Source organism: Molossus molossus, unplaced genomic scaffold, assembly GCF_014108415.1.
Source record: "Molossus molossus isolate mMolMol1 unplaced genomic scaffold, mMolMol1.p scaffold_m16_p_11, whole genome shotgun sequence".
Lineage (NCBI taxonomy): Eukaryota > Metazoa > Chordata > Mammalia > Chiroptera > Molossidae > Molossus > Molossus molossus.
This window is the reverse complement of record NW_023425346.1, coordinates 60,753,559-60,781,220: the sequence shown is the minus strand read 5'-3', so window position 1 is coordinate 60,781,220 and position 27,662 is coordinate 60,753,559. Positions and strand designations below refer to the sequence as shown.

At 41.0% G+C, this 27,662-nt stretch overlaps 1 protein-coding gene across 6 annotated transcripts in view; it reads left to right on the top strand.

The window, feature by feature from the left end:
- The window catches only part of MYO1B (myosin IB), a 139,629-nt gene that overhangs the window by 65,639 nt on the left and 46,328 nt on the right, over positions 1–27,662 (top strand). For all 6 annotated transcript variants that reach the window (XM_036254718.1, XM_036254716.1, XM_036254715.1 and 3 more), the window contains exons 5-12: positions 1,319–1,365; positions 6,762–6,825; positions 14,009–14,107; positions 15,303–15,406; positions 16,817–16,964; positions 17,237–17,355; positions 23,028–23,114; positions 23,739–23,804. In XM_036254718.1, the coding sequence (XP_036110611.1) occupies positions 1,319–1,365; positions 6,762–6,825; positions 14,009–14,107; positions 15,303–15,406; positions 16,817–16,964; positions 17,237–17,355; positions 23,028–23,114; positions 23,739–23,804 (734 nt within the window). The remainder of the gene's footprint in view (positions 1–1,318; positions 1,366–6,761; positions 6,826–14,008; positions 14,108–15,302; positions 15,407–16,816; positions 16,965–17,236; positions 17,356–23,027; positions 23,115–23,738; positions 23,805–27,662) is intronic.

Genomic DNA, 27,662 nt, shown 5'->3' with positions numbered 1-27,662 from the left:
CCAGCTAACATGAAATATAATGCATCAGGTTTGGCTACTGAATATCCAAAGTGAACTTGAATGTAGATGCACACTTCTACGCCTGGTCTAGTGAGTGCTTTCAAAATGTGGACCAGCTTTTAGCCCTTCATTATCATTTGAGCTCCCACTATTCTAATCATCTCTCTGTTTGATTTAATGAAGTTACGGAGGTTTCCCGGGATTTGATGCCTGGTCTCTTAATCTAAAGATTCATTCCTGTTTACTACATCATTGTGTCTCTTGGGTCCTTGCTAGCTGCATTGTGGCCTATGGGTCCCAGTAAACAGCCTTGGGGATTGGCAGAAATGCTGAATTTCATGCCTGTCTCTAGACCCACTGACCCAAAGTCTGCACCTTAACAAGATCACTAGGTGATTGGTTTGTACATTAAAGTCTGAGGTGCACTGCTGAGCTTTCAGAGCATCAAACAGGGATCCCCTCTGCTTACACGACTTACTGAATTCTACTCAAGCCTTTGCTGCCATGGCCCAGGTTCATTTGCCCCTACCTTGTGCACAAGCTCGGTGAAACAATCCTTTTACCTCATGACACTACGAACTACCTGTGTTAATAAACAGGCACACTCTGTGCCTCGGTGGCATCAACCTGTGGCTAATGTGCCCTCATTTAAAGGGGGTCCTGTAGGAGATCTTGGCTCTGAAACAGTGGCGACTGGAACATACTTGGATTTTGAGTCATGGGCCAATTGATTTTTTTTTATATTCTAGAAAGGTCTGATGGACATAGGTTAACAAAACAGTGTAGCATGTTTAACCTATTAGAAACGATGTTAGTTTTCAAACCTCTTTCTGTTACAAATAGCGTTACTTAAAATTAATTAAATAATTTAAGGGTTCTCGGGCCTTATTCAATCTGGAAACCTCATTAAGTTCCACAAAACTTGGTAATGTGAAGTAGTAGTAATCTTTGAAATAACCTTATTCTCTGGTGATAATAGTGGGAGAGTCCAGAAGCCTTGCGTGGTAGCCACTGAATTCATTACTGTCAAAACAGTTAGAAGATCCTGAATCAAACAAGATGAAGTTTACAGTAATACTTGGAAAAAAAAATTCCATGAATCATAGGAATGACTCTCTTTTTCTATGAACTTAAAAGACATAGAAACTTTAGTATACTTTTATTAAGTATGTTTCTATGGAGACTTTAGGCAGAAATGCCATTGCTACAAGTTGTATTTTCTAGCATTTGTAAATTTCAGATATTATATTTGCTTTATCTTTCTGCTTGACATGATTTCCTGTCAATTTTAACCATGTACCAATTTCTTTCTTACCAGCTTTTGGAAATGCCAAGACTGTAAGGAATGACAACTCCTCTAGATTTGTAAGTATTTGTATAAGCATAAGTGTTAACACTAATATTTAGCTCATGTATGTTTAAACAATCAGTAGATGTTTAATATTTCTTAATACACACATTTCAAAAATAAGGACACCATCATTATTGAGACTCTGAGAGTTTTATATGAACTATTTTTGCTTTCTGGAATTTTCCTTTTTAAATTCTTCTTGGAGTGACAAGCTATTTTTTTCCTCATGTTTTCTCGTCATCTATCATAAAATTCCACGAGCAATTTAAATGAGGTTATTTAGAATAATTCTTTACTTATCTGAGTTGTGGTATTTAGAAATCATAATTAAGAATCAGAAATTAAACAGAAAGAAGGATAAACTGGGTGTCAAGTTTGTATGCTGTATAGGTTTTGTCCTTTATTCAGTGATACCAGAATGAAAGGAGGTATATTCTCAGACTCTCCAGAAATAAAAATCATTAGGATTGGCAGCTAATGGGGGCAGGGAGAGAAGACTGAGTAGTAAAAACTGAAGCTAATTGTTCCTTGGAGTTTGGCTGAGTTGGAAAATGCTAATTCTTTTAAGAGAAACTTTTCCAGCCTCATCTCCCAACACTCTCCAGCATGATTCTGCACATCTGCCCACAGGAATCTCGCCAGCTGTGCCACGCCCTGTCTTGCCTCTGGTCTTTACAGAGACACAGCGTGGAGGAAGCAGGGGAAATATGTTGAGTGTGTTGATAGCATTTTGAAATCGGTTCCTTTTTTCTTTTTGATTTATTTATTAATTTTAGAGAGGGAGAGGAAGAGAGAGGGAGAGAAAGAAACATCAATTTCTTGTTTCATTTATTTATGCATTCATTGGTTTGCTTCTTGTATGTGCCCTGACCGGAGATGAACCCACAACTTTGGTGGATCAGGTTGATGCTGAGCTGCCCATCAGGGCTTGAAATTGGTTCCTTTGTTCTATAGTTTAACCAGTTGTATAATAAAAGATCATTTACTTCATAAGCTCTCTTCTCATACATTACTTGGAACCATTTTTTATCTTTTATGTCTCCCTGCCACAGACACTTACTGCCCTTTCTTTTCCCTTCTTTTGGCTCCTTTTGATTTTTCCTCGTTGCAGTTATCTAGTGCTTAAGGAAGGAGAATGACCTCCAGTGGGCATAGTTTTGATAGCTTGGAAAGTGGAAGATTCCTAGTTGTAAGGCTGTGAGTTGTGAAGGCTGTGAGTGTTTTCCGTTGGATTAGCCCCTTCAGTTGTTCTAACTGATGTGAGCCATGCCTTTTCCTGTTGTGGTAACAAGGCTAATCTTATTACATAAACAGAATTAGAAGCAAAGTGTGGGCCGATACAAGTAATTCCAATAGATCAAGCTCCTTTGTGGAGATTTTATTTTTGCTGTTTGCAAATTACATCCACACACTTTACAAAAAACATTTGCAAATATATTTGGTCTATAGACTGTAAAAACTGAGAAAACCACCTTGTTTAGAGTCATTATGACTTTGTGACATTTGAAATCTATTGAAAGGCTTGGCAGGTGATTTGGCTTATTACGTAAATTCAGAGAAATCCTATTATAACAGAGGTATTAGGATATGAAATTAATACTGGATTATAAGCAAAATCATTTCATGCTCAGTTTTTAGTAATTTCTCTGCTTTGTGGTCTGTGACTTGACTGGTAATATACTCAAATTCATGTTATAATTTTACAGTACGATTCTACTGTATGTAAAGTTACTCCTATATATAAGTGTTTATGACTCCATGGAAATTTCATTTCCTTTGAAAGGGTTTGACAGGTTAACCCAGAGTGAACTTCTTGATCTCTTCACTGAGAAATCTGGTCGGCCCTGCGATGGTCTGTTAGGCACGCTCCTTGTAGCTGACATTTTAGACCAGTGTTCCATGGAGGTGCCTTACAGTGACTCCCACTCCCCAGCACCTCTACTTTGAGCTTCTATTATGAAAGAGATCCACTGTTTTTGAAAAAGACAACAAAACATTTAAGCCTTTGGAAATCATTGTTCTCAGCTAAGGCGTTCAGGGGAGTGGAGAGCAGTAATTTGTTGAGCATCTGCTGTGTGCAAAGAGCCAACTTAGGGCTTGGAGAGTGTAGGAGAGAACCTGTAGGGTTGGGGAAATTTCTTTACCAAACCTCTCATTCAGTAGGAATGAAAAACCTATATAGTTTATTCATTTGTTTAAAAACTCTGGTTTTTTAAACATAGTTAAACCTTGGTCTCCCTGCATCTCCTTTTGCACCAGTAGCTGAAGTGATCTTTGCCAGTTCCCATCACTGCCCTGCTGAAAGCCCTTGGCGACTCCCTCTTGCTCCTGGAAGACAGTACACGCTCTCCCCGGAGGCTCTGCTGAGCTGGGTGGGGCCTGCTTCTCCGTTGCCTGCCCCGCCTGGGCCTCAGCCACACATTAGGCTTTTGCAGTTGCCCATGCTCTGTCCTCACATGTTTGCATGGCCAGGGTCTGTTATTCACCTCAAATGTCATGTCCATGATGCCTTTCCTAGACTCTGACTTCATCCTTCTTAAAATTTTTTCAGGCATTCATTAGTCTCTGGAATTATTTATTCGCTTTCCCTATTTATGTAACCATTGACCTTAGAGAGTAGGAGCCATGGGAGCAAGTACCCTCGTCCTCTTGTTCACTATAGTAGCTCAGTCCCTGAACAGTGCCTGGCGCCACAGTAGACACTCAAAACATTCATTAATGAATGAATATCTGTTTTTAAGAAGCTTATAGATTAGTCAGAAAAAATGGACGTGTCTAGAAGGAATTACAAGACAACACATAAAATAGTAAGTTCCCCAAGAGAGATACAGGTTAAGTTTTAGAGAAGCTGGAGGAATCTGGATCTGCGGACAGTCCTGTGGGGCTCGTAGAGGAAGCTGAGGCGTGAATCCGTGTGGACCTGCCCTTGTCAGGCCAGAGGGTCTGTAAGGAGCTGGACCAAAGAGCTGGGAACATGGGTTCAAGTTTCCACGGGAGGGCTTGGAGTGCCAGGTTCAGGGGCTTGGACTTTGCCTTGCAGGCAGTGGGAAGCCACCGGTTATTTCTGAGTAGACTAGTGACATGATCAGAACCAAACTTTTGGCTGCACTCAGGATATGGCTGGATAGGAAGATGGCCATGCCAGTATCAAGGGACTCCCGGTGCTGTTGCTTCCTCTTCCATTTTCTTCATTGTTTGTTCTGCCCTCTTCAGACCGTCTGTCCTTGCTCTCAGCTGATATTACACCTGCTTCACGGAAATCATCATCACCACCATCTTCCTCCTCCTCGTCATCCAAGCCCTCAACCTGAGTGCCTCACCTGTCCCTATAGCTATATACACACCCTCCTGTCACACTGGGAGGTTTTCAACTTCTGTTTCACACTAATCCCAATCCCTCCATCTGGGCTCTGGAGCTATTGCCTTCTATGCCTAGGGACCACCTTCCATCAAAATCATCCCTTCTCATACGGTCAACCTCTCACTCTCCTATGAACTTACCTTCTCCCTTCCTGTGTAGCTGATTCGCCTGCATTGTCCCTGCCATCATGGAAAGCGTCACTATCCACTCAGTTGCCTGGGCCACGCTCCTGGGCTTTTTAATCTTTGTCCCCCTCCTCTCTGACCTGGTACCTCCAACCAGGACCTGTCATTGCCACTGTCTGGATAGCTGTCTTCTCTCTACTTTTCCCTTTTGCCACTCCTGCTTAAAGCCACCACCGTCACTCACCTGGTTCCTGCCACCTCCTGTTAGCTTCACCTCCCAACGTGCACTAGCCAGAGGGGTCTTGTAAAGAGGCAAATCTGATCATGGCATCCTTGTTAAGAACCTTTAATCACTTGACTTGGCTGTCAGGAGACGTCTCGATGTCATGATTCCATGATGCGCTCCCTCTTCCCTCACCATCCTCATAGACGCCGGTCCCTACGCCTGCTCCTTCCTTCTCTGCCCCTCCTTGCCTGCTTGACCTCTGATGCTTAGGGCAGACTTCCTGCCTTTCCTTTGTCCCCTTTCTTTGTGCATAGCACCGTGACCCACTGTAGGGGATATCCCCATAAACAGTAATGTCCTGTTTATCTGTCTCAGTTCCCCCTAGACTCTACGTGTTTGAGGGCAGGAGCTGTTCCTTGGTTTTCCTTGTGACTACTTTCATATCTAGAAAGTGGTGTATAGGCCTTTACTTAATGACTACCTAGTGAAGGCTTTAAAAGGGCAGACGACCCATGCGCATGGAGATGGAGAAGGCAAGAGAGCAGGCATGAGCTAATAAAAAGGCACAAATGGCATTGTTGACTGAGTGCCATGTGATCCCGTTTCTCCTCCCTTACTTTTATTTTGAAAATAGAAGAGTTTAAGTAATTCTTTGGGAGAATTGTTTACAAACCATCTCTCTGACTGTTACTAAGGTAGAACATGAAACAAAACTAAAGACTACTTCTTAGATCAACACACCCTTTTCTAGACAAAAAACAGCTGTCAGAGCTATTCTGTTATGCTGGTTACTCTTTAACCAGACAATTATAGACCGATTCTTTAAAAATTACAGTATGAAACTCCATGTGTGCTTCTCTGTGTTTAATATACTGTCTGTAAAGTGTAATAGGAACCTGGTTATATATTGCTGTGTAATCTAGATCAAAGCGTAAGAGAGTAACACTGAACAGTCTTTGATTCTGAGCTGGTCACACCACATAACCGTGTATTTGATTTAAGGAGATATAAAAACAATACTTGAAGTGTTCCATTGTCCAGTATGTTTGGAGTTTCTAGCCTTGGCTTAAACATATTTTGCCTATAAAAATGAAATGATGTATCTTCTCAGCTTATTCACGTATAAGGGATACTTACTTTCCTCAGTTTTATTGTTGAATTGAATACACACACCCTCCAGAATTTGAAACCTAACTGAAATGGGAATTGTACGTGGTGGCTGAGAAGAGCTATTCTCTTTTTATTCATTTATCTTCAGATAGAGCGAGAGGGAGAGAGGGAGGAAGAGAGGGAGAGAGAAACTGATGTGAGAGAGACACATCGAATGGCTGCCACCCACACGACCCTGACCAGGGTTGGGGACAAACTGCAACAATGGTACGTGCCCTCAGTGGGAACCGAATCTCGGACTCTCTGGTCCACAGGCCGATGCTCTAACTGCTGAACCAAACCAGCCAGGGCAGAAGATCTATTCTTGAATTAGCAATGGGATGTGTTAGTGTTGAGCTAATGGGGTATTTAATGTGAATTATTCGTGGAGGCATATTGTTGTGCGTCATGGTTACATAAACTGCCTTTCTTAATTACATTTAAACAAATGTATAAAGGGCTTAAACGTATGCTACTCTCTAAAAATATAACGCTGACTGAATATTTTGAGTAGATCTTGAAAAAACTCACAGAGTCTTTCTTTGGCAGGGCAAATATATGGATATTGAATTTGATTTTAAAGGCGATCCACTGGGAGGAGTGATTAGTAACTGTGAGTATTTTATTTGAATCCTTTCAAAGAAGTTTAGAGTAGGAAAGCATGTATTTATAATAGAATATTTTAGTACTTGGGTCTTTAAGGGGTGGGCATAAGAATACGTTTTCTTATACTACTAATGACTTTTAACCTATATGTTCAGGTTGTCTTATAAAGATTACATAAGCTTTACCTTTGGAGAACTTTTTAGGAATCTGCTAAAGAGATAGGTATTAGTCCAACTGTACTTTATATTCTGTAGACCTTTAAGCCAATCCAGTAATAAAAGAGGTCCTCAAGTGGTTATTTTCTTTAACAAAATTATTTTATGATTAAAAACATAATATAAATAGCTGATTTTAATGTAATAATTTATTGTGAGAAATCTTTACTTTCTCGTTTAAGTCATTGAAATGTCATAGACCCATTAGGTAGAGATATAGATTTATTAGCCTCCTTTAGTTATGATTTGTGATTGTAGAAGTGAAATATTCTCTGTCAAAGGTGAAAAAACAAGTAATGTCAGGTAAGGATTGCTTAACAGCCCCAGGTCCAGAGTTTTCTGACGTGGTCGAAAGGCTCAGTATCTGTTATAAATACAGCTGCTATCAGTGCGTTGCAGCGGCAGCTCGTGTTGATTTGGTGGTTAATTAGTTTGAAAAATATAAGATGGTGACTCAGGGTTTGTGTACCTCCTATTGGAGCCATGCCCCAGTTATTTTTTTTTTGTGTGTGTGTGTGTGTGTGTATGTATATATATATATATATATATATATATTTTTTTTTTTGAGGGCCACACTGTTGAACCTCCCTCAGTTTCTGCCTCCTCACCACCCTCTGGTGCTTTTGGGATAGCTAGAAGGAGAATAATCTAAGTGTAGACTCAGGAAAAAAAAAAAAGACAAATGGGCTCAGGTATCAAAGCATGCTCATCAGATTTGCTAGAGCATCGGACTTCCTTCTTTAATTAACTTTTATGCTGAACCCCGTGTACGAAACAGAAAATAAGCCCTGAGCTGGTGGAACAGGAGATGGGTGTCTGGATCCCCTGTGGCCTGGATGGCTCCTGAGCTCATTCTGACAAACTCGAGCACCAGAGGAATGCCACTTGAAAGTCAGTGTTTTAAATAGTTTGGACAAATAATGCAGCTGATTTAAAAAAAAAATTAAATCACTGTTTGTAGAATAACCTTCTAGGGCTAGGATTTTCTCATCTTTGAATCAGTGGATTGAATTGAATAAATTCTGTGGTTCTTCCCATTTCCACCATTTTATAGTTTTTAAATAATTTAATTTTCCATTTTAGTTTTCCTGACTATACAATTTATGTGCCATGAACTGGGATTATCCATATTTGCAAAAATGTATAGTTACTAGAGAAACATCTTAAGCAGTAAGTTTCAATATGAAATAAAATTGGCTAGGTTAGTACTACTTAGGTTAAATGGTTTTATATGTCAGCGGTGGAAGCAATAGTACTTATGCAGACCATATATGATGCCAAAATCAAGTGATTATAACCCTTCCACGCTTGTTAGGCGAGCTCCCTCCCTTCAGATATATGGCAGCTGTTGAGAGCTATATAGGAAAAGGTATGCCCCAGTTTTAAGGCCACCTGTTTAAGACATGACTAATTTTTATTCTGAAAGATAGTCATAAACCTTTAGCATTTACTTTGTACAACATAACAGGTCTAATTATTAATTTCATAATACATTGTTTTTTAAAGGAGGGTAAGTTTAGCCCGGCTAGTGTGGCTTAGTGGTTGAACATTGACCCCTGCCCCAAGAGGTCGCCGGTTTGATTCTAGGTCAAGGCACATGCCCAGGTTGTGGGCCAAATCCCCAGTGGGGGGCATGCAGTAGGCAGCTAGTTGATACTCTCTCTCATGGATGTGTCTATCTCTCTCTCCCTCTCTCTTCCTCTCTCTAAAAATCAGTAAAGAAAAAATAAATAAATAAAGGAAGGTAAGTTTACTGTTTTCATAATAGAACATATATCGAAACATTCTGAAATGATTGAGTCAATATTACCTTCGAAGACTCTAGGAAAATATTTAAAAATATTTATTGTAAATATTAGAAACCAACATAGGATTTACATTTTGATGTTTAAGCTCCAAACAGAAATGTCTTTCTCCTTCTTACAGTATCCATGGAGAATAAATATTAAGCACTCAGTTCTTTTTCTGTTAATTACTAGATCACCATGGATGAATTTCATATGGTGTTTGTTACTCTTTGTTCCCACAAGGAAGTTATATCGGAATCGGTGGTAGTGGGAACACCCGGGTGTTTTCTAGAGGAAAGCATACATTAGTGGTGAGAGGAGCAGTTTCACGCTGGGTGGAAGGGGACTGACTCATAGATGGTCACTGGGAGTTGCTGTCTGCTGGCTGAGGGCGGGGTGTAAAGCATTGGGTAAACCCACTCTTGTTCTCTCCAAACTGCCAAAAGTTAGCTTCTCGTAGCCCTGATAGGAAAAGATTTGCCATTTTGGAGGACGTGCATTTTGCCTCCTTTTCCAGCAGCCGCCTAGTAAAAGTAGAGATTGTTGGCTATAACTATTACCTTGAAAAAGGCACAAGATCACTTGAGCCAGTTGTGTACCTGGAAAGGAGGAAAACCCACCATCTTCCTCTTTTTCTGAAAGAGGCGTGCTGCAAAACTTGTCTTCCGCTCACTTGAAGGCTCACAGTATCTCTGAGGGTAGAATCATTAGGAGACAGATGTTGAAGAGATGGAAAATGGCAAACTTTTGCTTCCTTTGAGAAGATTAAAGACAGAAGCCTGTCCAGATGTTTGGTTGATGTGAGATACTGTTTCTTTTACTATGTTACTGCTTGTTGGTCTCTTAAAATTTATGCATTTGTATTTGAGGATTTTGGATCTAGCGTCATACATTAGAAACTTGTGGAAACCTGATGCCTTTATAAATAGTCACGGGCACTTTCTTATAGCTCTGCCACCTGAGGGCAATTCAGACAGGAGAAAATGTGGTACAAGTCTCAAGGACTTTTATCTTCTAAAAATGGAATAGCACAGGGTACTTGTCTGTGCTGTGAAAAAGCCTCATGATTTCAGGTATGCACATGCCTGCACAGACCGCAAGGACCGGAGATAGGGCTGTCCTGTTCACGGCAGTAGATCGAGAGCCTCGTGTGACACCTGACACACAGCAGGAGCCCTGCCTTTTCCTGCTTCATTATTCGAGGCATGGCCATGAGCCTACTCATACATCTCTTACTGGTTTTTCATGTGGTTTCCAATGTCTAAGCAAAACGACAGCAAGTTACTTCATTCTCTGTGACTCCATTTTTACATCTTCGAAATGGGATGATAATAGTACCAATCTCATAGGGTTGTGTTATGGGGTAAATGATTTGTTAACATCTAAAGCACTTATAACTGAATCAGCCAACAATGTTTTCATTTCAAAGTTGGTCTGATTGTATGCTTTGTACTACACGATTTTTTATAAGGGACTTGAGCATCTGTGGATTTTGGTGTCTGTGGGGTCCTGGAACAATACCCTACAGATACTTTGGGATGACTGCATATGAAGACTCAAACTCCTTTCTCTACTAAATATTTGGAATGTTTTGTACTTTTTGTACTAAATCTTGTTAGCAGAGGCTCAATTAGTGGTGGCAGAAGAGAAGGCCATGCTGGTGTTTCACTTTGACTTAATTCCTTAGAGTGACTTGAATTTATGTTCTGTACTTTGAGTAGTTATTTGACATGGCTTCATGCTGTTAGATTATGTTGGTGCCTGCACATTAAAAAAATAGACTATGGAATGGTTTTAAGCATAATTATTTTGGGGCAAACATTTTCCCTGATTGCTTCTCCAGCTGGAAGCTTGTAAGTTGTAAGGAAAGTCATAAAGATGTAGGCTCTGGAGTAATAGACTAAGCATTTTAGGTGGTAACACCTTCCACTGCTCTGTAATAAAAGGTGCCTCATTTTATGAATGAGTTGCTCAAATGAAGTCATACAGTTTTGTAAAGTACCCATTTCCACGTGCTTATGGAGTTTGCATTCTTTTTGCTGGAAAATTATAAAGAGTATAATAAGCAGAATACCTTAGTCACCTAAAGCTCTGAATTCTGGCTCTATGCTTAGTAACAATGGGCTGTGAGCCTCATTTTCTCATTTATAAAATAGGGATTATGAAACCAACTTCAGGGGAGGGATTCAGGATAGAGTATGATAACAAATGAAAAGCACCAGATGTGCCAAGGAAGGTCAGTAAAGTTCCCTTTCTGCTTCCCCGGTGCACCCTTCCTTTTAAGCACACACCTCGTGTTATGTTTCATATTTGAATATGATAGTAATCACTGATCATATCAGTGTGAGTGGTTCAAGAAGTACATTGGCCAGCATTCCTTTCCACACTCTGCACAAGGGAACATTATTCTTTAACTTGGTGGCTGTTCTCTGCTGAATCTTAAAGCCATTGCCATTACTAAACTCTCCGTTGACTACAAGCATTTGTTCAGTAAGTGCCAAGCATTAGTCTGGTCAGTATGTGGCCCTGTCACATGCTTTGAAGGTATTATTTTGTGTCTTGAAGTACCCCAGTTGGCTTGTGGGAATATGACTGGGTAAGTGATGCCAAGCAGTTATTTGTCATTACTGTTAAGGTGTCACTGTTAGGTGGGCTAATGCTTGTGAGGCACGGCAGGGTTCTGAGCACCACCGGAAGAGCCTGGGGTTTGTGGGCTTTGACAGATGAGGGACACCTGGTCTCTCTGCCCTCCTCACCACCACCTCGTTCTCTCACCTAAGGGCCTTGGTATCCCACCTTAAAAAGAACTACTGCTGTTGGTGGCTGGAGTCATAATGAACATGTGGGACTCTTTTTTTTTTCTTTATTGATTTTAGAGAGAGAGGAAGGGGGAGAGGGAGAGAGTGACAGAAACATCAGTGAGACAGAACATTGACTGGCTGCCTCCTGCACGCCCCCTACTGAGGATCAGGCCCACAACCTGAGCATGTGCCCTGACTGGGGATTGAACCTGCGACCTCTTGGTACATGGATGGACACTCAACCACAGAGCCACACTGGCCGGGCAAGCATGTGGGACTCTTAGAGGCCAAGAGGAAGAAGGTCTTCATGTTTGCAGTCAATGCTGGGCTCGTTTCCAAATAGTACCTGGCACATGGTGGGTGAGCAGTAAGTGAGTTAGTTAATTGATGGAATTTGTGCATGAACGGGTGAAGTAAACTATAGCATGTGTTCATATTTTTTATGTAATTGAGTTACTTTCTTTTAGACTTGAGGAGTTTCTATAAGGATTAGCTTCTCAATGAAGAATCTCCCCATGCCACGTGGGTTCTTTCTTCTAAAACTGCTAGAGCCCCGGCTGGCTGGTGTGGCTCCGTGGTTGAGCATCAACCCACGCATCAGGAGGTCACCAGTTCAGTTCCCAGTCAGGGCAGATGCCTAGGTTGTGGGCCAGGTTCCCAGTGGGGGGCATGCAAGAGGCGGTCAATCGATACTCTTTTTCATCGATGTTTCTTTCTCTCTCTCCCTCTCCCTTCTTCTCTCTCTAAAAATGAGTAAAGAAAAAAAATTTTTTGAACTGTGCTAGAACTTGTAGCCATATGATAAGTAAAATCATACAGCGTTTTTATCCTTACCTGTTGATTCTGTCTTCTGCTCTGCACGTCAGTATTTACCTGCTAATTGATTGAAATGGTCAGTCATTAGAGATGATGAATATTCCATAATCTTTCTTTTCTAAATTTTGCCTCACTTGTGCTTTCGATTTCTGTTTTCTTGTTGCTAATATGAAGTCTTCATTATTTGAGGGCATTGGCAATCATCCAGGTCAAAAGAGACCTGGAGATGAAACATTTAAAAACTCCATAGCATCCTGTTCTCATAATTTTTGTATTTACATACTTTTGTTCTCTTCTAGTCAGCTTAAGTTTATGTTTCCTTGTAATCCACATCTTCGTTCTTACAATGACCTCAGGTATGAGGACCCCGGGGACTCTGGGTTCATCACATCTACACTCGCACTCCGCCTAGGCTCCTCAGCCTGCGGGTGTGGATTCCAGAAATGCAAATTAAGTTCAGTGACCATTTCCAGAGAAATCACACATCATCGCTCCCTTTTGCATTTTTTGGATAACGTTTAAATTTCGATCTGATTGGAAATCCAGTGTGTTGGTTTGTTTTCTAAAATGGGCCCTCAGTGACGGGATCACTAATTTGGAATTTTGAAACTCAGTTTGGCCTTTGCCGAGAATCCGGACGGGCTTTTATATAACTGGTCACCTATCGGCAGGACTCCGGCGGGCAAGTTCTCTGTCGCCTCCTGTGCATTGCCGCCGGGCTTCTTTCTGGTGGGCTGGGCTTTCTTTACTTTAGTTTTGTTCTTCTTTCTCTCTTTTCTCCTTTTTCTGTTCTTACACCGCCTCCCCCACTTCCCTCCCCCCTTCCTCTCCCTCTACCTACCTGTCTCCCTCCCTCTCTGTCTGCCTGCCTGCCTGCCTTGGTGAAAGTTTGGAAAACTTTCAAGTTTACGGGATGAAAAATTATCTGGAATCATTGAAAGTATGCTGTCAGATAACACCAAGTTCCATTAAAGGAGAACCACTCCTACTCTCGAAGTCTTCGAGATATCAAGAAAATCTGCTTCGCTCATCCCAGGCAGCAGGGCCGCGGCTGGAAGGGGTCTGCCCTTGGGTCAGATGGCCTGACTTCAAATCGCACTTGAACCCTGGCCTGTCAGTTTGCTCATCTGTGAAATGATACCTTATCAAATGGTTGGAGGATTCAATGAGAAAAGTCTATAAGGCACACAATAAGATCTCAAAAATATTAAATTATTTATTATCATAGTTATTTAGTTGTTTCATAAAGCTATGTTTTATTGCTTGATTTGACTTGTAATGCAACATTTGGAAGAAGTTAATGTCATATGTAAAATTAAGAGACTCAGTGTAAAACTACAATTTCTTTAATCAGGTTATTGAATGTGTTGTTGAACTTATTTTGCATACTCACTGTTTAAAAGACTCTGGTGTGTTTAATTTGGTGATTGTAGTTAGAGTTGAGCTTCTCCCTGAAAATAGAGCTGAAAATGGAGTATCTGTTATACTTTATTACTGCAAAACAGAAAAAGAAAGTGAAAGGATTTATGAGCAAAATTAATCCTACATTATGGTTTGATTCTTCTCTTTAGATCTTCTAGAGAAATCTCGAGTGGTTAAGCAGCCAAGGGGTGAAAGAAACTTCCATGTGTTCTATCAGCTGCTCTCTGGTGCCTCTGAGGAGCTCCTCAGTAAGTCGCCTGTCTCTGTGTAGCAATTCTTAAGTGTCACAGTATTTTCCAAAGCATTCTTTTAAAAAGTATCTCATGTGCTTTTTCCCTTCTGAAACATTTTCATGACTGGTTGAAGTGAAGAATATGGTGTGTTTGCTTTGATTGCACTCCAGCATTTGTCTGAAATATGTCACCATACTTCACCGGATAAGATGCTGTGCCCTGTGTCTCGGATGGCTTCCTGAGAGAGCTGTGTTTTGGGGGAGGGGCTAGTTATAAAGTAAAACAATAAAATGGAATAATATAATTATTTCACTTGGGGAGAGGAAATTAGCAGGGAGCAGTAGATGCATACAGTCATAAAAAAATATTCAGTGAAGATTTAAAAATAGTGGGAAGACGTTTGCAACTGATACTAGAGTTAAAATACTACCTTAGGATATTTTAGAAAATAGAGTGCATAAGGATAGTATCCAGTAGCAATAGCCAAGTGATGAAAAGTTTTGAACAAGTAGTTCAGACCAGAAAAGCTTTGGCAAGTCAGCAACACCTGGGGAAAATCATCCTCACTAATAATCAGCAAATGACAATAAAACAACTCTGAAGGGTCCTCTATACATATGCTAGGGAAGGTTATTAAGGATAAAGCTGGTAGAGTGGTCAGGCACTGATCTGCTTAGGGCTTGTGGGTATCACTTCAAAGGGAGGACTTCTTCCTAGGGGGCTAATTAGCAATCCAAAATAAGTCATAAAATGATCAGAATTTATTGCCCAGACACACCACTTTTTGGAACATATCCCAGCGAAATAATTCAGAAGACCCCCCCCCCCCCATTTTGTCTGAAGACATTTATTACTGCCTTATATTTATTATTATAAACTGGTGAGAACCCAAATGTCCAATGGTGGGGGAATCACTAGGCAGATATCGTGTCACAATGAAATAGTACATTGAAGACATTTTATATTGTAAATATGGAAAGGACCTCACCCATTAAGAATAAATGTAAAAAAGCAGAGGCTGAGATATGAACAACACTGATAAAGGTGATTTTAGGAAAATGCTATTATTGGTATTGGGGCATCGATTTTTGTTCTGTTGATTTAATGCAGAATATGAACGTCATTTTATCTGAAGGGATAAAAGCATGAGATAGTAAAGACGATTAGAGTTATTGAAGTAGCTTACCAGTTTGTATGTGTGATTCAATAGATAAACTTAAACTCGAGCGGGATTTCAGCAGATATAACTACTTGAGTCTGGACTCTGCCAAAGTTAATGGAATCGACGATGCAGCAAATTTCAGAACCGTTAGGGTAAGATGTAATCTTTTTATTGCTCTTTAAAATGGGTAGCACTTTATTGCTCAGTCGGAATTGGTAACAAATCTGAGTTTTCTTTAATGTGTAACTCATGTTCTCTAAAGCTTTAGAATTATACAAGAATTTATTGTATTTTATTAGCTGAATCTGTTTACTAGCTCCAAAGTCATACAATATTGCGAAGGCCATGCTTTATTGGAGCATGCAGTTTTTACTATTTATCCAACGGAGCTTTCTTATTATATTATTTGGGGGTTTGACTCTTTTTTTAAAGTTGTACTGAAATTCTGAGTGTTTTCATAACCAAAGCTCAATAGTTCATTTTCAGATGTGAAAACTTGACTTAACATGTTCTAAGATCATGTTAGGTCAAAACTATTTTTGAGACGGAAAGTTGTTTTTATATATTTTTTGAAAAATTGTAAACCAGAATTATCAGCATTTAGAAAAATTAATTTATATCCTTTGTTTTATGTTCATGTGGCACTTTGAAAATGGCTCCTATTAGAACATGATATGGTAACTGATATTTACTTTCAAATGAGACAGCTGTGGTGGGGGTGGGGATGGGGGGTATAGAGGAAACCGGCTTGGCGTCAGGCCTCAGTTAGTCTTTGATGGTGAGTGAAAATGACTTGGGATGCTTTTCCTGTTCTCTCTACTTTCGTATATGTTTGAAGTTCTGAGTTGCTTAGTCATAGTGACAAACAAATAAGCTGGGCTCTTCTCAAAAAGAAGGCATTTCTTAGAGTAGGTCATTTTTTAAAACTGAACATCCTCATATGGGAGGCCTGTTAATTCCTGGACACAATTTTGAGACTTTAGTTCTAGACCAGCTGTCTAATGACTTTGCCTGGCAAGTCCTTGACACTCAATTCAACTTCATGATAGAATGAGTGTTGCTGATTAACCACAGTGCCTTGGGTCAGGTTTGCAAACATCCTCTTTGCAAAACCACGGGTTTTCTCATCTGTGAAATAAATGAGGAGGTTTTTTGTCGGGAGTTATGAAAGCTCTTTGTTTGGTTTTATTTCTAACAGTAGAACCCCAGCATAAAAAAAAAGGTGTATGTGTATACCTTTTTATATATACACTTACAAGCTGGAGGTGGGAACCCAAGACTCAGCTCTCAGCCTCTGCTATTTTCCTCCTTACCCCCGCCTGTTGCCACAGCACGTGAGGGTACCCCAGGGCTCCCAGCACCACAGCTGTAAATCACTAAATAAGCTAAAGCCCCACCTGTGTGCTCTTTCAGGTTTGTTAATAGAGTTGCATTTTGGAAAGTTTATTCTGGGACACTGTCTTTTTGTTGTTGTTGTTTTTGTTATTTCAGAAATAAATCTGTGTCATTAAAAAATAATAATAAAGAACTACAGAAAGAAAACAGGTGTTTTTCCCTCCCAGAATGCCATGCAGATTGTGGGTTTTATGGATCATGAGATCGAGTCTGTCTTGGAAGTGGTAGCAGCGGTGTTGAAACTGGGGAACATCGAGTTCAAGCCTGAATCTCGAGTGAATGGTTTAGATGAAAGCAAAATCAAAGACAAAAATGGTAAGTCTGTGCAGACCCAACTTTGTTTAGCAAAACTTGTTTTGAATTTCTGCCCACAGTTTTTAATCTAGAAAGTAACACTTGCTTTTGATTGGTTCGAAAAAAGCTTTCTAGTGAAACTGAGCACAAGTGTAATTACAGCTGAATTTTTAGTCTTAATTTATACATTTTATGCTTTCGGGTTTGAATGCGATTTAGAAAACACCCTAAGCCTTGGAAATGATTATTAGCAGCATACATTCAGTCACTTTTTGTGTCCGTTTCCCCAACAGAGGTGAAAGAAATTTGTGAGTTGACTGGCATTGATCAGTCAGTTCTAGAACGAGCGTTCAGTTTCCGAACAGTCGAGGCCAAGCAGGAGAAAGTTTCAACTACACTGAATGTGGCTCAGGTGGGTGAAACGTAATGCCCAGAAGTGAGTTTTTATTACATAAGTGGAAACAGATTTTATTTTGCAGGCTGTTGCCTTACCTGACAGACTGTATTCCGGGTGCCATTCTGGGCGCTAGGAGCACAGCAGCCAGTGAAACAGTGAAGATCCCTACCCTCATGGAGCTTCAAGTTTTGGCAGGAAGAGCCAGCCAGTGCCCAGTAGACCTAGAAGAAAATAAATGTGTGTAGCGAGCCCGCAGGTTGTGAGTGCAGCTCATGAAGTGGAGAAGTAGAGCAGAGTAAGGCAGAGCCGCAGTGCTGGGGCGGGCAAGTTGGGGCCGGACAGGTGGGCAGTGACTAGAGTTTTGAGTGTGACAGGTACAATCTGCCTGGTACTTCGAAGGGTCATTCTGGCTGCCCGTGGAGAGCAGAGGGTAGGGAAAGAGGAGCGAAAGCAGGCATCTTAGTCAACTGGGCTGCTATCCCAGTATAATTCGGACTGGATGGCGTACACAGAAAACATTTATTTCTCACGGTTCTGGGGGCTAGAAGTCTGAGATCAGGGTGCCAGCATGGTTGGGTTCTTGGTAAGGGCCCTCTTCCTGGTTACAGATGCCACCTTCTTACTGTATCTCTCTAACATGAGAGAGAGAGCACTTTCACACACTATGGTGTCCTGCGCCGCGACCCTTTAATACAGTTTCTCGTGTTGTGGTGACCCCCAACCATAAAATTATTTTCGTTGCTACTTCATAACTGTAATTTTGCTCCTGTTATGTCTTAGGCGACCCCTGTGAAAGGGTCGTTCGACCCCCGAAGGGGTAGCGACCCACAGGTTGAGAATCACTGCCTTAAGGACACCAGCCTGTCATGGGAGCTTCACCCTCATGACCACATCTAACCCGAATTGCCTCCTGAAGGCCCCACCTCCAAATACTGTCACATTGGGGATTAGGGCTTCAACATATGGATTGGGGGGGGGGCATGCAGACATTAAATTCATAGCATTAGGGAGCTTTGAGGTGCTGTGTGTTAACCCAGAGATGAAGGTAGCTTAAGCCAGGTGTTAGCAGTAGCGTGAGACGGGATCACATCTGGATATATTTTGAAGGTAGAGCCAATGAAATGTGCTGGTGGCTTGTTACGTGTTATGAGATGATGAGAAGAGCCGAGGGTGACTCCCAACATTTTTGGCCCAAGCAGCTAGAAACATGGAATTGCTGTTACTGATTTAGTGGGAGAAACCAGCTTGCGGTCAAATGGCCAAAGTGGCCCCTTGCCTTCTGTATTGTACCCTCTTCATCCTCCACAGTGATGCCAATAAAGTCTTTCTGCTTTTTATTTTAATATGGAGGGAGCACACATTTTTTCTTAATCCTCACCCGAGGACTTTTTTTTTCCATTTTTTGTTCAGATAGAGTGGGAGAGAGAGAAACATCGACGTGAAAGGGACACATCGAGTGGCTGCCTCCCGCACGACCAACCAGGGCCAGGGACAAACTGCAACCGAGATACGCGCCCTTAGCGGGAACTGAACCTTGGTCTCTCTGGACCGCAGGCAGACGCTCTAACCGCTGAGCCAAACCGGCCAGGGCTCAACAAAGTCTTTCTAAGACATAAGTCTGAGTTTCTCACCACTTCTCCCCCTTGGGTCAAGTTGAATGGGTGGACGAATGGGTGCACACAGGCACGCCTAGGCTGCATCCAGAGCCGCTTTCGGTCAAGTCTTTGTTCTGTGGCTTAGACATTTCCCCACAGGTCGGGGCTCATCCAGTCTAGAGTTAAATGAGTGATTGAGGACTTTTCCCACTCAGGCCTACTTTGTCCAGCTGTGTTCTCCTGCTCAGATGTAGCCTTGAGCATCTGTAGGCCACTAGATGGATTTAGTCTTTTTCTCTGCTGCTCTGAACTAGTCTTTAGTTGCCTTTAACTTTCTTCCCATGTTTATTTCTTATTTTAGGTGAGCTATTTGGCTATGGAAAATCGATTTTACATTATTTATATGTAAGGTTAGTTTGTGACAATCCTTTTCTAGCTGTGTGTTGTGTCCTTCCTAAATTACTGCTTCTGCCGTCATGTTGGTCCACGCCAGCCTTACAAATTCCAAGTCATATGGTGGGTGACTTAATCAAGAAAAATGTGTTGAGATCCTGCTCAGCACAAGTATCCATGTAGAACAAAAGTGAGGATATAAGGGATGAAGGAAGACCTCATGGAGATGGTGTCTGAGCCAGTCATGAAGGGTTTAGATGTGTAGAGAATGGACGATAGCGCATTTCAAAAGGAAAACGATGATACAAGCCGGCTTTGGAGGACTGTGAGGACATGGAGTGATCTAGCTTGGCTCTAGCGTTAGGTACTGGAAGAGAATTCAGAGCAGCGTGTGGAGTCAGAGAGGAGAGAAACTATGGCAAGTTCTCAAACTGGAGTGTGCGTCAGACTCACCTGGAAGGTTGGTCAGCACCCTCTGCAGGCAGTGCCCCTAAGTGTTTGGTTCGGTAGGTCGGCGTAGGAAAGAAGATTTGCATTTCTGACAAGTGTAGAGGTGATGCTACTGCTGTGGGTCCAGACCATTTGAGAACACTGTATGGAGCTCACACTGAGTTCAGACGTTTACAGGAGCCAGAGTGGGAGCTATTAGGTATATAGTGTTGTGATGGAAACAGTCTCTGTTGTTTAAGAAAGCCTTTAGAAATATTCATATATGAACTGTACATGGATATATTTTGGTCTGTTTTTATTGTGTGTTTTACTCTTGCTTTTGAACCATTCTTGACAGAAACAAGGCCCAGGTGCCTTTTACTTTATAAGCTTGAGTCACCTTGCATCACTGTGTAAAACTTTTCCATATTCCTTTAACCCTTGGCATAAAAGAACTTGGCTTGAGATCCTTGATTATTCAGCTCCTTGTTCCGAGGGTTTTTTTTCCCCCTGAGTATTTGTTTCTGCCTATCTTATTGCCTAGAAAGTTTTGATTCCAGTGAGAAGTGATTTGTTTTATTAACTTTTCCTCATAGCTTCAATTCTTGGGCCCCGCCATCATCTTTATTGCCTCATGCCTCATTTTCCCCCAGGCATTTAGATCTTTCCTCAGATAGGAGGATTAATATTGAAATAATGGAAACTGAAGACAGAGTTATCATTCAGCTTCTGTCACATGGCCTCTCCTTGACTTCCAAGGCCCTCTGTAAGCTGACCCTACACAGCTTATCTCAGTTGATTCCCTGCTAGTTCTCTAAATGCCACACTTATTTTTACCTGGTGCCCTTGCTCTGGCTTGTCCCACACCCAACATGTCACTGTTCACTCCTCTACATCTGCAAATGCTCCACCTCATCCAGCGAGACCTCCTTGATCACTGCAACCCCGTGACTCTCCCTTCTCTCCACTCCTCCTGCTGTTTGGCACTGCCCTGTGATTGTTTTGTTTGTGTTGTTTTGATCTCCCCCACTTCAGTGTAAGCTCCTGGAGGGTTGCCCCCAAGTCCATGCATCTCTGGGGTCTCCACCGTGCCTCACATGCACTGTCCTGGGCCACGCCTGATGCCAGTGGTCACTGCTGCAGCAGGTTCCACCAGGGAGTTCCTCAGTGAGCTCCACGCAGGTGCAGAAATACATAGTCTATTCATATGTGCTGGGATCTGAGATGCTGAATCAGCACTCTCGGTGTGTTCCCTCGTTTCCACACACCGTACTAGTGATCCTTAAATGGAACTAACAGTCCTGCACCAACTTTGGAGGATATTAATGTGGAGATTGCATGACATGAATCAGACTCAAGATGTCCCCGGTGGCAAATGTGTAGCTCCTGGGGCCTGATATAGCTCAACAGACATATTTTATTTGACTAAAGGGTAGCGTTTTCCTTTATTTTTAAAAAAAAATTATTTTTTGCTTGTTTTTTGAATTTTGATTGGAGTGCCTTTCACTTGGAACGCATCCTCCAGCTCCTGCTGATCCCCTACTTCCTGTTCATTTCTATCACGCAGTCCCTGGAAGCATTTGAGTTTGAGACTCCTGGAGTAAATATTTGCTTAAAGGAAGCAAAGCAGATTAATTAAAGCAGCTTACCAGAATAAGCTGTCACTATTCAGTTACGTTTGGAAATGCTGGTCTGTTGGAAGCATATAGCCTGAAAGAACTAGATGGCATTATGGTGAAAAAGCATCTGTTTACAAATGTGTATTATTTCGAGATTATGTGGTGTTTTGAGATAACTGGAATCTACAAGAACAAAGGAGAAAGAATTAAAGAATTATATAAGCTCAGGAGATAGTAATAGAGAAAGAGGATACTTCAAAAATCATAATATAAATACATCTATAGACTTACTGTGTGTCAGGCACTGTTCTAGGTACTTAACAGTTACCTTTTTTAAGAAAGTAAAAACTAGAAGAAAGGGTGTTGGGGAAAGGGTATGCATCTAATTAGGCTTTTGTCTCTGTTTCAGCATTTTACATGCATTTTCTACTATGGATTCCTCCCCCATCCCTATCCCAGCCCCCAGTTTTATGCAGTTGGGTTTGTTACTATTTTATTTTTTTGCCAGCTTCTAGGTAGATTTTTTAAAACCCAGTTTGGAGTAGCTGCCCTAGACTTAGAGAGAAAGTTTTGGGATTAGCATGGAAATGTAAGATGGAGAGAAAGGGCACTCTTTTTTTAGTTGCAATATGTTGCCAAGGATGTGAATGTATTATTAAAGTTATTACATTTCAACTAGGAGGCAATGTGGAAAAAGAATTTCCACTTAACCTAATAAATTGTGTTCTTTACAAAATAAAAATGTAATGGTTTACTTTAACAGTAATACCCAACTTCCAACGAAATGCACACATTGGGCGGGAATGTTTCAAAAGCGCAGCAGAATCCCCAGCTCCTCTCCTGAGGCTGCTGGTGCCCGTCTCTGAGCCTCCCCAGCAGCACTGGGGTCACACTCTCAGCACCCAACCGAGTGTTAGGTTCTCCCAACCAAACTGACCCCCTCCAGTCTTTGGCTTCTAAGTCAAGGTCATGGAGACATAGACACCTTCTCCTCCTTCTTTGTCAAGCAGCACTGAACAGCTTTCGAACAAATAAATAAGCAAACAAAAGGGTTTTATTTTTATTATACAATGTATTTTCCAACAACATATTATTATACTGTTCATTATGGAAGATTTAAAAAAAATACTTAGAAGATTAAAGGGAGCCATTTTAATGTATTTTCTTCATATTTCCTCTCCTTTGTGTAATTGTTTAAAAAAATAGTTGTCATTGTATTAGGTATACAATTTTTTAGTTTCACAAAACATAACAGAAGCATTTTCATTACCCAGTTTTCACCGTGATCTTCTATGATGACTGCAACTGCCCCCTCGGTGGTGTTTATTTTACTATTCCCCTTTTGTTGGACTTAAATTGTCTCTGGTTTTTCTCTGTTCCATAGCATTGAGATGCATATCCCTCTGGGAAAGCCTTCTTGCAATATTTAGAATTACTTTCCTGAGATGCAAAAAAAGTATAACGGTGTGTAAACAAGTTACCAAATTCTCTTAGTGGCTTGACTGTTCACCCAGAGGGGAATGAAAACTGGCTCTGAAAAGAAATTTGAAATAAAAGAGCTTTAAATACCTTTTTAAAACCTCATTTTATTGAAGTGAAGCATTGTGGTAGTTGTGGGTATTGAGTGTTTTTTTTCTTTTCTTTTTAATAGGCTTATTATGCCCGGGACGCTCTGGCTAAAAACCTCTACAGCAGGTTGTTTTCGTGGTTGGTAAATCGAATCAATGAAAGCATTAAGGTACTGAACTCTGTAACTGAATAAATCAGTTGTACTAAATGGTATTTGGAGTATAAACATGAAGCTAAAAGATAGTTTAATTTTATAATCAGGTTATTTGATGACCACTTATAAAGATTGTTCCTTGTAAACAGTTGACCTGTATAGGATTGACATTTGTCAGGGGTTCTGTTGTGTTTTCCACGTTATAAGAGAGCTCACCCATGAGCAGTCTAGTCGTCTTCGCAAAGTTACTCTGAGAGTTAGCATCGCAAGTCCTGGCCCGTCTGCTGACTAGTATACACAGCGGCCTGAAAGGTCGCTTGACCGCTCCAGCTTATGTTCTTCAGTAAAATGAGGGTATTGGGCTAGTTATTTTGAAAGACCCTACCTGTTGTATGATTCAGTGATCCTTCTTTACAATTAAGCATCACTAATGCCTTCTTTACATAAAGCATCCATTATTAAAATTGCTGAAAGATCCTATACCAATATCATCTCAGACATTTAAAGAACACACATCTAAATTCCAGTTGTTCTAGTTATGAAACACAATTAACTTGTAATATATGCTTATGTTCTTTGTTATGCCTTTAGTATGATTTTTCATGCCTAGAGTAACCTGTCAATTTGAAACTCTTAAAGGCACAGACAAAAGTGAGAAAGAAGGTCATGGGCGTTTTGGACATTTATGGCTTTGAAATTTTTGAGGTAAGCTTTTTTCTGTTTTTTGGTATTATTTTTATTCATTAGAACAGTTGGAAATTAAGTATTCTATAGGCAGTGTTTAATATAATTAATGTAATTCTGAATCTACAAATTACTTCTGTGCAGATGTAACAAAATGTTTATGTGTTGTGAGTGCTAGGAGCAGCATGCTGGAGACACTCTATGTGAAACAGAACTTCTTGTGTTAGTTCTTGACTTGTGAAACTGCAAATTTAAAATTCTTACCAGGAAATTTCCAACAAGGTGTATGGACATTATGCCTGTAGTCATTCGTTTACTTGTGGGCTGTTTGGAAAGTGAGGCAGGGTAGTGCCGTGACAGAAGTCAGGAATGGGACAGCTGAGTGCTGGCCATGTCCCGGCCAGAGCTGGTCACCTTCATCTCTGTGGGTGGGACTCACACAGAGGGTCTGGATTAGATGATTTATTGGGTCTCATCCTGCTGTGATCTTACAATACGAATTCTGCCACAAAGGTAGAAATAATTTCTGCTGAAGTTGGTGATGACTTTTTTTGCCAAAAAACCTCCATGCTTACTACAAATTAAATATTTAAACATTTTATACTATATTAGAATTTCTTGTTTATCTATTTAACTTTGACTTTGAGAAGGCATTTTAGGACTTTTTGAAAACTTGTTCTCACTGTTTAGGAGTGGTATTTTAGATTGGCTTAGGAAAATATCAAGTAGATTGGCTTCTCCTTTTCTTATTCTCCTCCACAAGTAATAATTTGTGAATTCCTTTAAATAACCAGGCCCTGCCCAGAATGACCACTCAAAGATTTTACATGTTCTAAATGATCAGGTTTACGGAATCACAGAAAAAAACCATCAACCTATATTCCCTGCAGCTAAACTAGGCCTTTCTAGCAAATGCCTTCTTCTTGTAATATTCATTTTTGTGGTAGTGCATTCTCCTTATTTAATAGCTAGCAGTAAATAATTATTAAGGGCTGACTTTATACAAGCACTGTAGTAAATGCGACATGTATTATCTGATGTAATTTCCACAGAAGTAGCTGCTATTATTATTATTCCCATTTTACAGATAAGGAAGTGAGGTTCTGAAGCTCAAGTAACTCCCCTAAGGTTACATGGCTACCAACTGGTGGACTCGGGACCTAAACCCTAGGCCTCCTAATAAAATAATAAAATGTCTCCTACAGGTCCTTTCCCTCACTTTTCTCCCCAAACTCACAGTGTCCTCCGTGTCTGCAAAGAACCCAAAGGGGGGAAAGAACCCAAATGTTTTGATAAGTCTCTGGCTCCCCCTGATTCTGCACCATTGTCATCTCTCCATGTTCCTTGCCAGCACGGGGCACCTTGCCTGAGTTCATCTGTGTGCTGGCGGCAGAGGGTAGGGCATCTGTGCTGGGTGCCACCCCTCATGCTGTGTCCAGACTGCCCTTCAGCACAGTGTCTGCTTCTGTTTGTGCCCCTTTAGCAGACTCTGCAAGGGAAGCTTCCGGTCCCTTGGTAAGAGAGAAGAATGTGAGGTTTGTGAGTTTGCAGAATTATTTGCATATACTCAGAAATCACTATGCTGAAATTAATTTCTTTCTAGAAAGTCCTCAGGTTACGTCTCCAAGTGGGCAGCATGTCAAAATCATTCTCTGCAGTTGGCAGGGAAAAGATTTCTCACCTGGCACATTGCTGATCTAAATTTAGATGGTTTCATGAATAGGGCAAAAGCATAATAAATTTCACTAGAAACTTAAAAGACAAAGATATATTCAATGATGTTTTGAAAAGCAAAGAAACTGATTTTATTTTGTTTTCATTTTGCCAGAAATAAAAAGGATCAGATGTATTGATCTTTAAGCCAGTGGGTGGGTGCTCAATGTCATGTCACAATACATGAATTTTATTAAATAGAATAATAGGGTCATAATGGGACATTGGTTGGGCTTCATCTTTAATGTGGCCGAAGTTATAATTAGCTATGGGAAAAGAGACCCATATAGCACTCAGAGAACTAAGTTATACCTCATGGGCAACTTTGACCGTGGGCAAAAGAGGGAGTCATTTCCTTTTTTTTAAAATAAACTGTTTTCCTCCTAAGAATAGTTTATTGATTTTTAGAGAAAGGAAGGGAGAAGAGAGAAACATCCATGTGCGAGTGTAACATCTATCTGCTGCCTCCTGCACACCCCCTCTTGGGGATCGAGCCCACAACCCTGGCATGTGCCCTGCCGGGGAATCAAACCGGTGACCTTTCAGTGCAAGGGATGATGCCCAGCCCACTGAGCCATACCAGCCAGCGCAGGGGTCATTTCCCAAGTATTTATTTAGTGCCTAATAGGACCTGGATTCCAGTGGTGAACAAGACAGAAGTGCTCCTTGCCTGCATGAGCTTCACTGTCTTGGCCTGAAGATTGAGGGTCTGTTGCTGGTTGAGGATACAGCCTATCTGGTAGGAGAGTCTGATCAGCAAGCTGGATTGCTTTTTTTTTCAATCCCCACCTGAGGATATGTTTTTGTTTTTTTAAATTGATTTTAGAGAAAGAGAGAGACAGAGAGAGAAACATGGATGTGAAAGAGAAACATCAATGGGTTGCCTCCTGTACTCGCCCCGACCAGGGATCAAACTCGAAACCTAGGTGTATGTGCCCTGACAGGGAATTGAACCTGCAACGTTGTGAGGTACGGGATGATGCTTCAACCAACTGGTCAGGGCTGGATTATTTTTTAAAAGTGTGTTTACTAGACCTATCAGATCAGACTTGGATGTTCTGGGTGGGAACATCCTGTAACTTGGCACTGGGTAAAGTGTCCTTTAGAAGTCCAAGAACATTTTTCACTTATGATTAGTTCAAGTTTCTCTCCAAGCCCACCTTCCTGAACAAAGTTGACTTCTGCAAGTATTATCAGTGTTTTTCTCAAAGCTGTATGTAGCCCTATGGACTGTAGTTAACGAAAATGCCTGCATGTGTTTCTAAATGGTCTTTCTCCCTTCTTCAGAGGAATACCCCAGTTCAGTAGTTCTCAGATCTCTGGGGAGCTTTAGAAAATGCAGATGTCCAGGCTGCACCCCAGACCAGTTAATCGGCACTTCTGACGTGGGGCCCCAGCAGCAGTGTTTTATAGCTCCCAGGTGACCCCAGTGTGCAGTCCAAGTTGAGGCCAACTGCTCCTGGAAACAGGAATCTCCAGAGTGAACTGTAAATTCCAGACGTATGTGGTGTTCTTGCTGTTTGACCCCTTCACGCAGTGCCCTTGGAAAACATCCAGCCTCACCTATACTTCACTTTACCTCAACCTAATCTATGTATAGATCATATTCCGAAAACCAAACAGGTTACATTTTTGCTCTTTCTAAACAGAAATTTCAGTCAAGGCCGAATCCAACCAGTCATATATCTGTAGCAAATCTTACCGTGGCTGCGAAATCATCGGAAGTTAATTGTCCTTCTCCTTGCCGTAAATGTGTTGTTCCCCCCGCCCAGTTCCTTGAGAGAAGAGTAACATTCGTTTTTCATTATAATTAATTGTTCTTTCCATTTGCTTGTCTAAATCGTCTCAGTTTAATCTTCCAAACATCTTGATTTTTAAATTGTTGTTATTTTATAAATAAATTTAGTTTGGGGGAAGTCGGAGTAAATACTTGGCTGAGTACTTTTAAGTGCCCGTTGACAGAGAATTAGAAAGTCTTTTCTCTTTTAATGTATACATCCCCCAGATGCCACCCTACCTTTTCCTGGATTCTCAGCAGAATTAGAACACGTGAACCTCAGGAAGCCCATGGGGTTGGACACCAGGAAGCCAGATAACTAAGGACTTAAGTATCACAAGCTGCTGAAAAGTATAAGGGCTCAGAATATGACTTAGGAAGCAGTACTT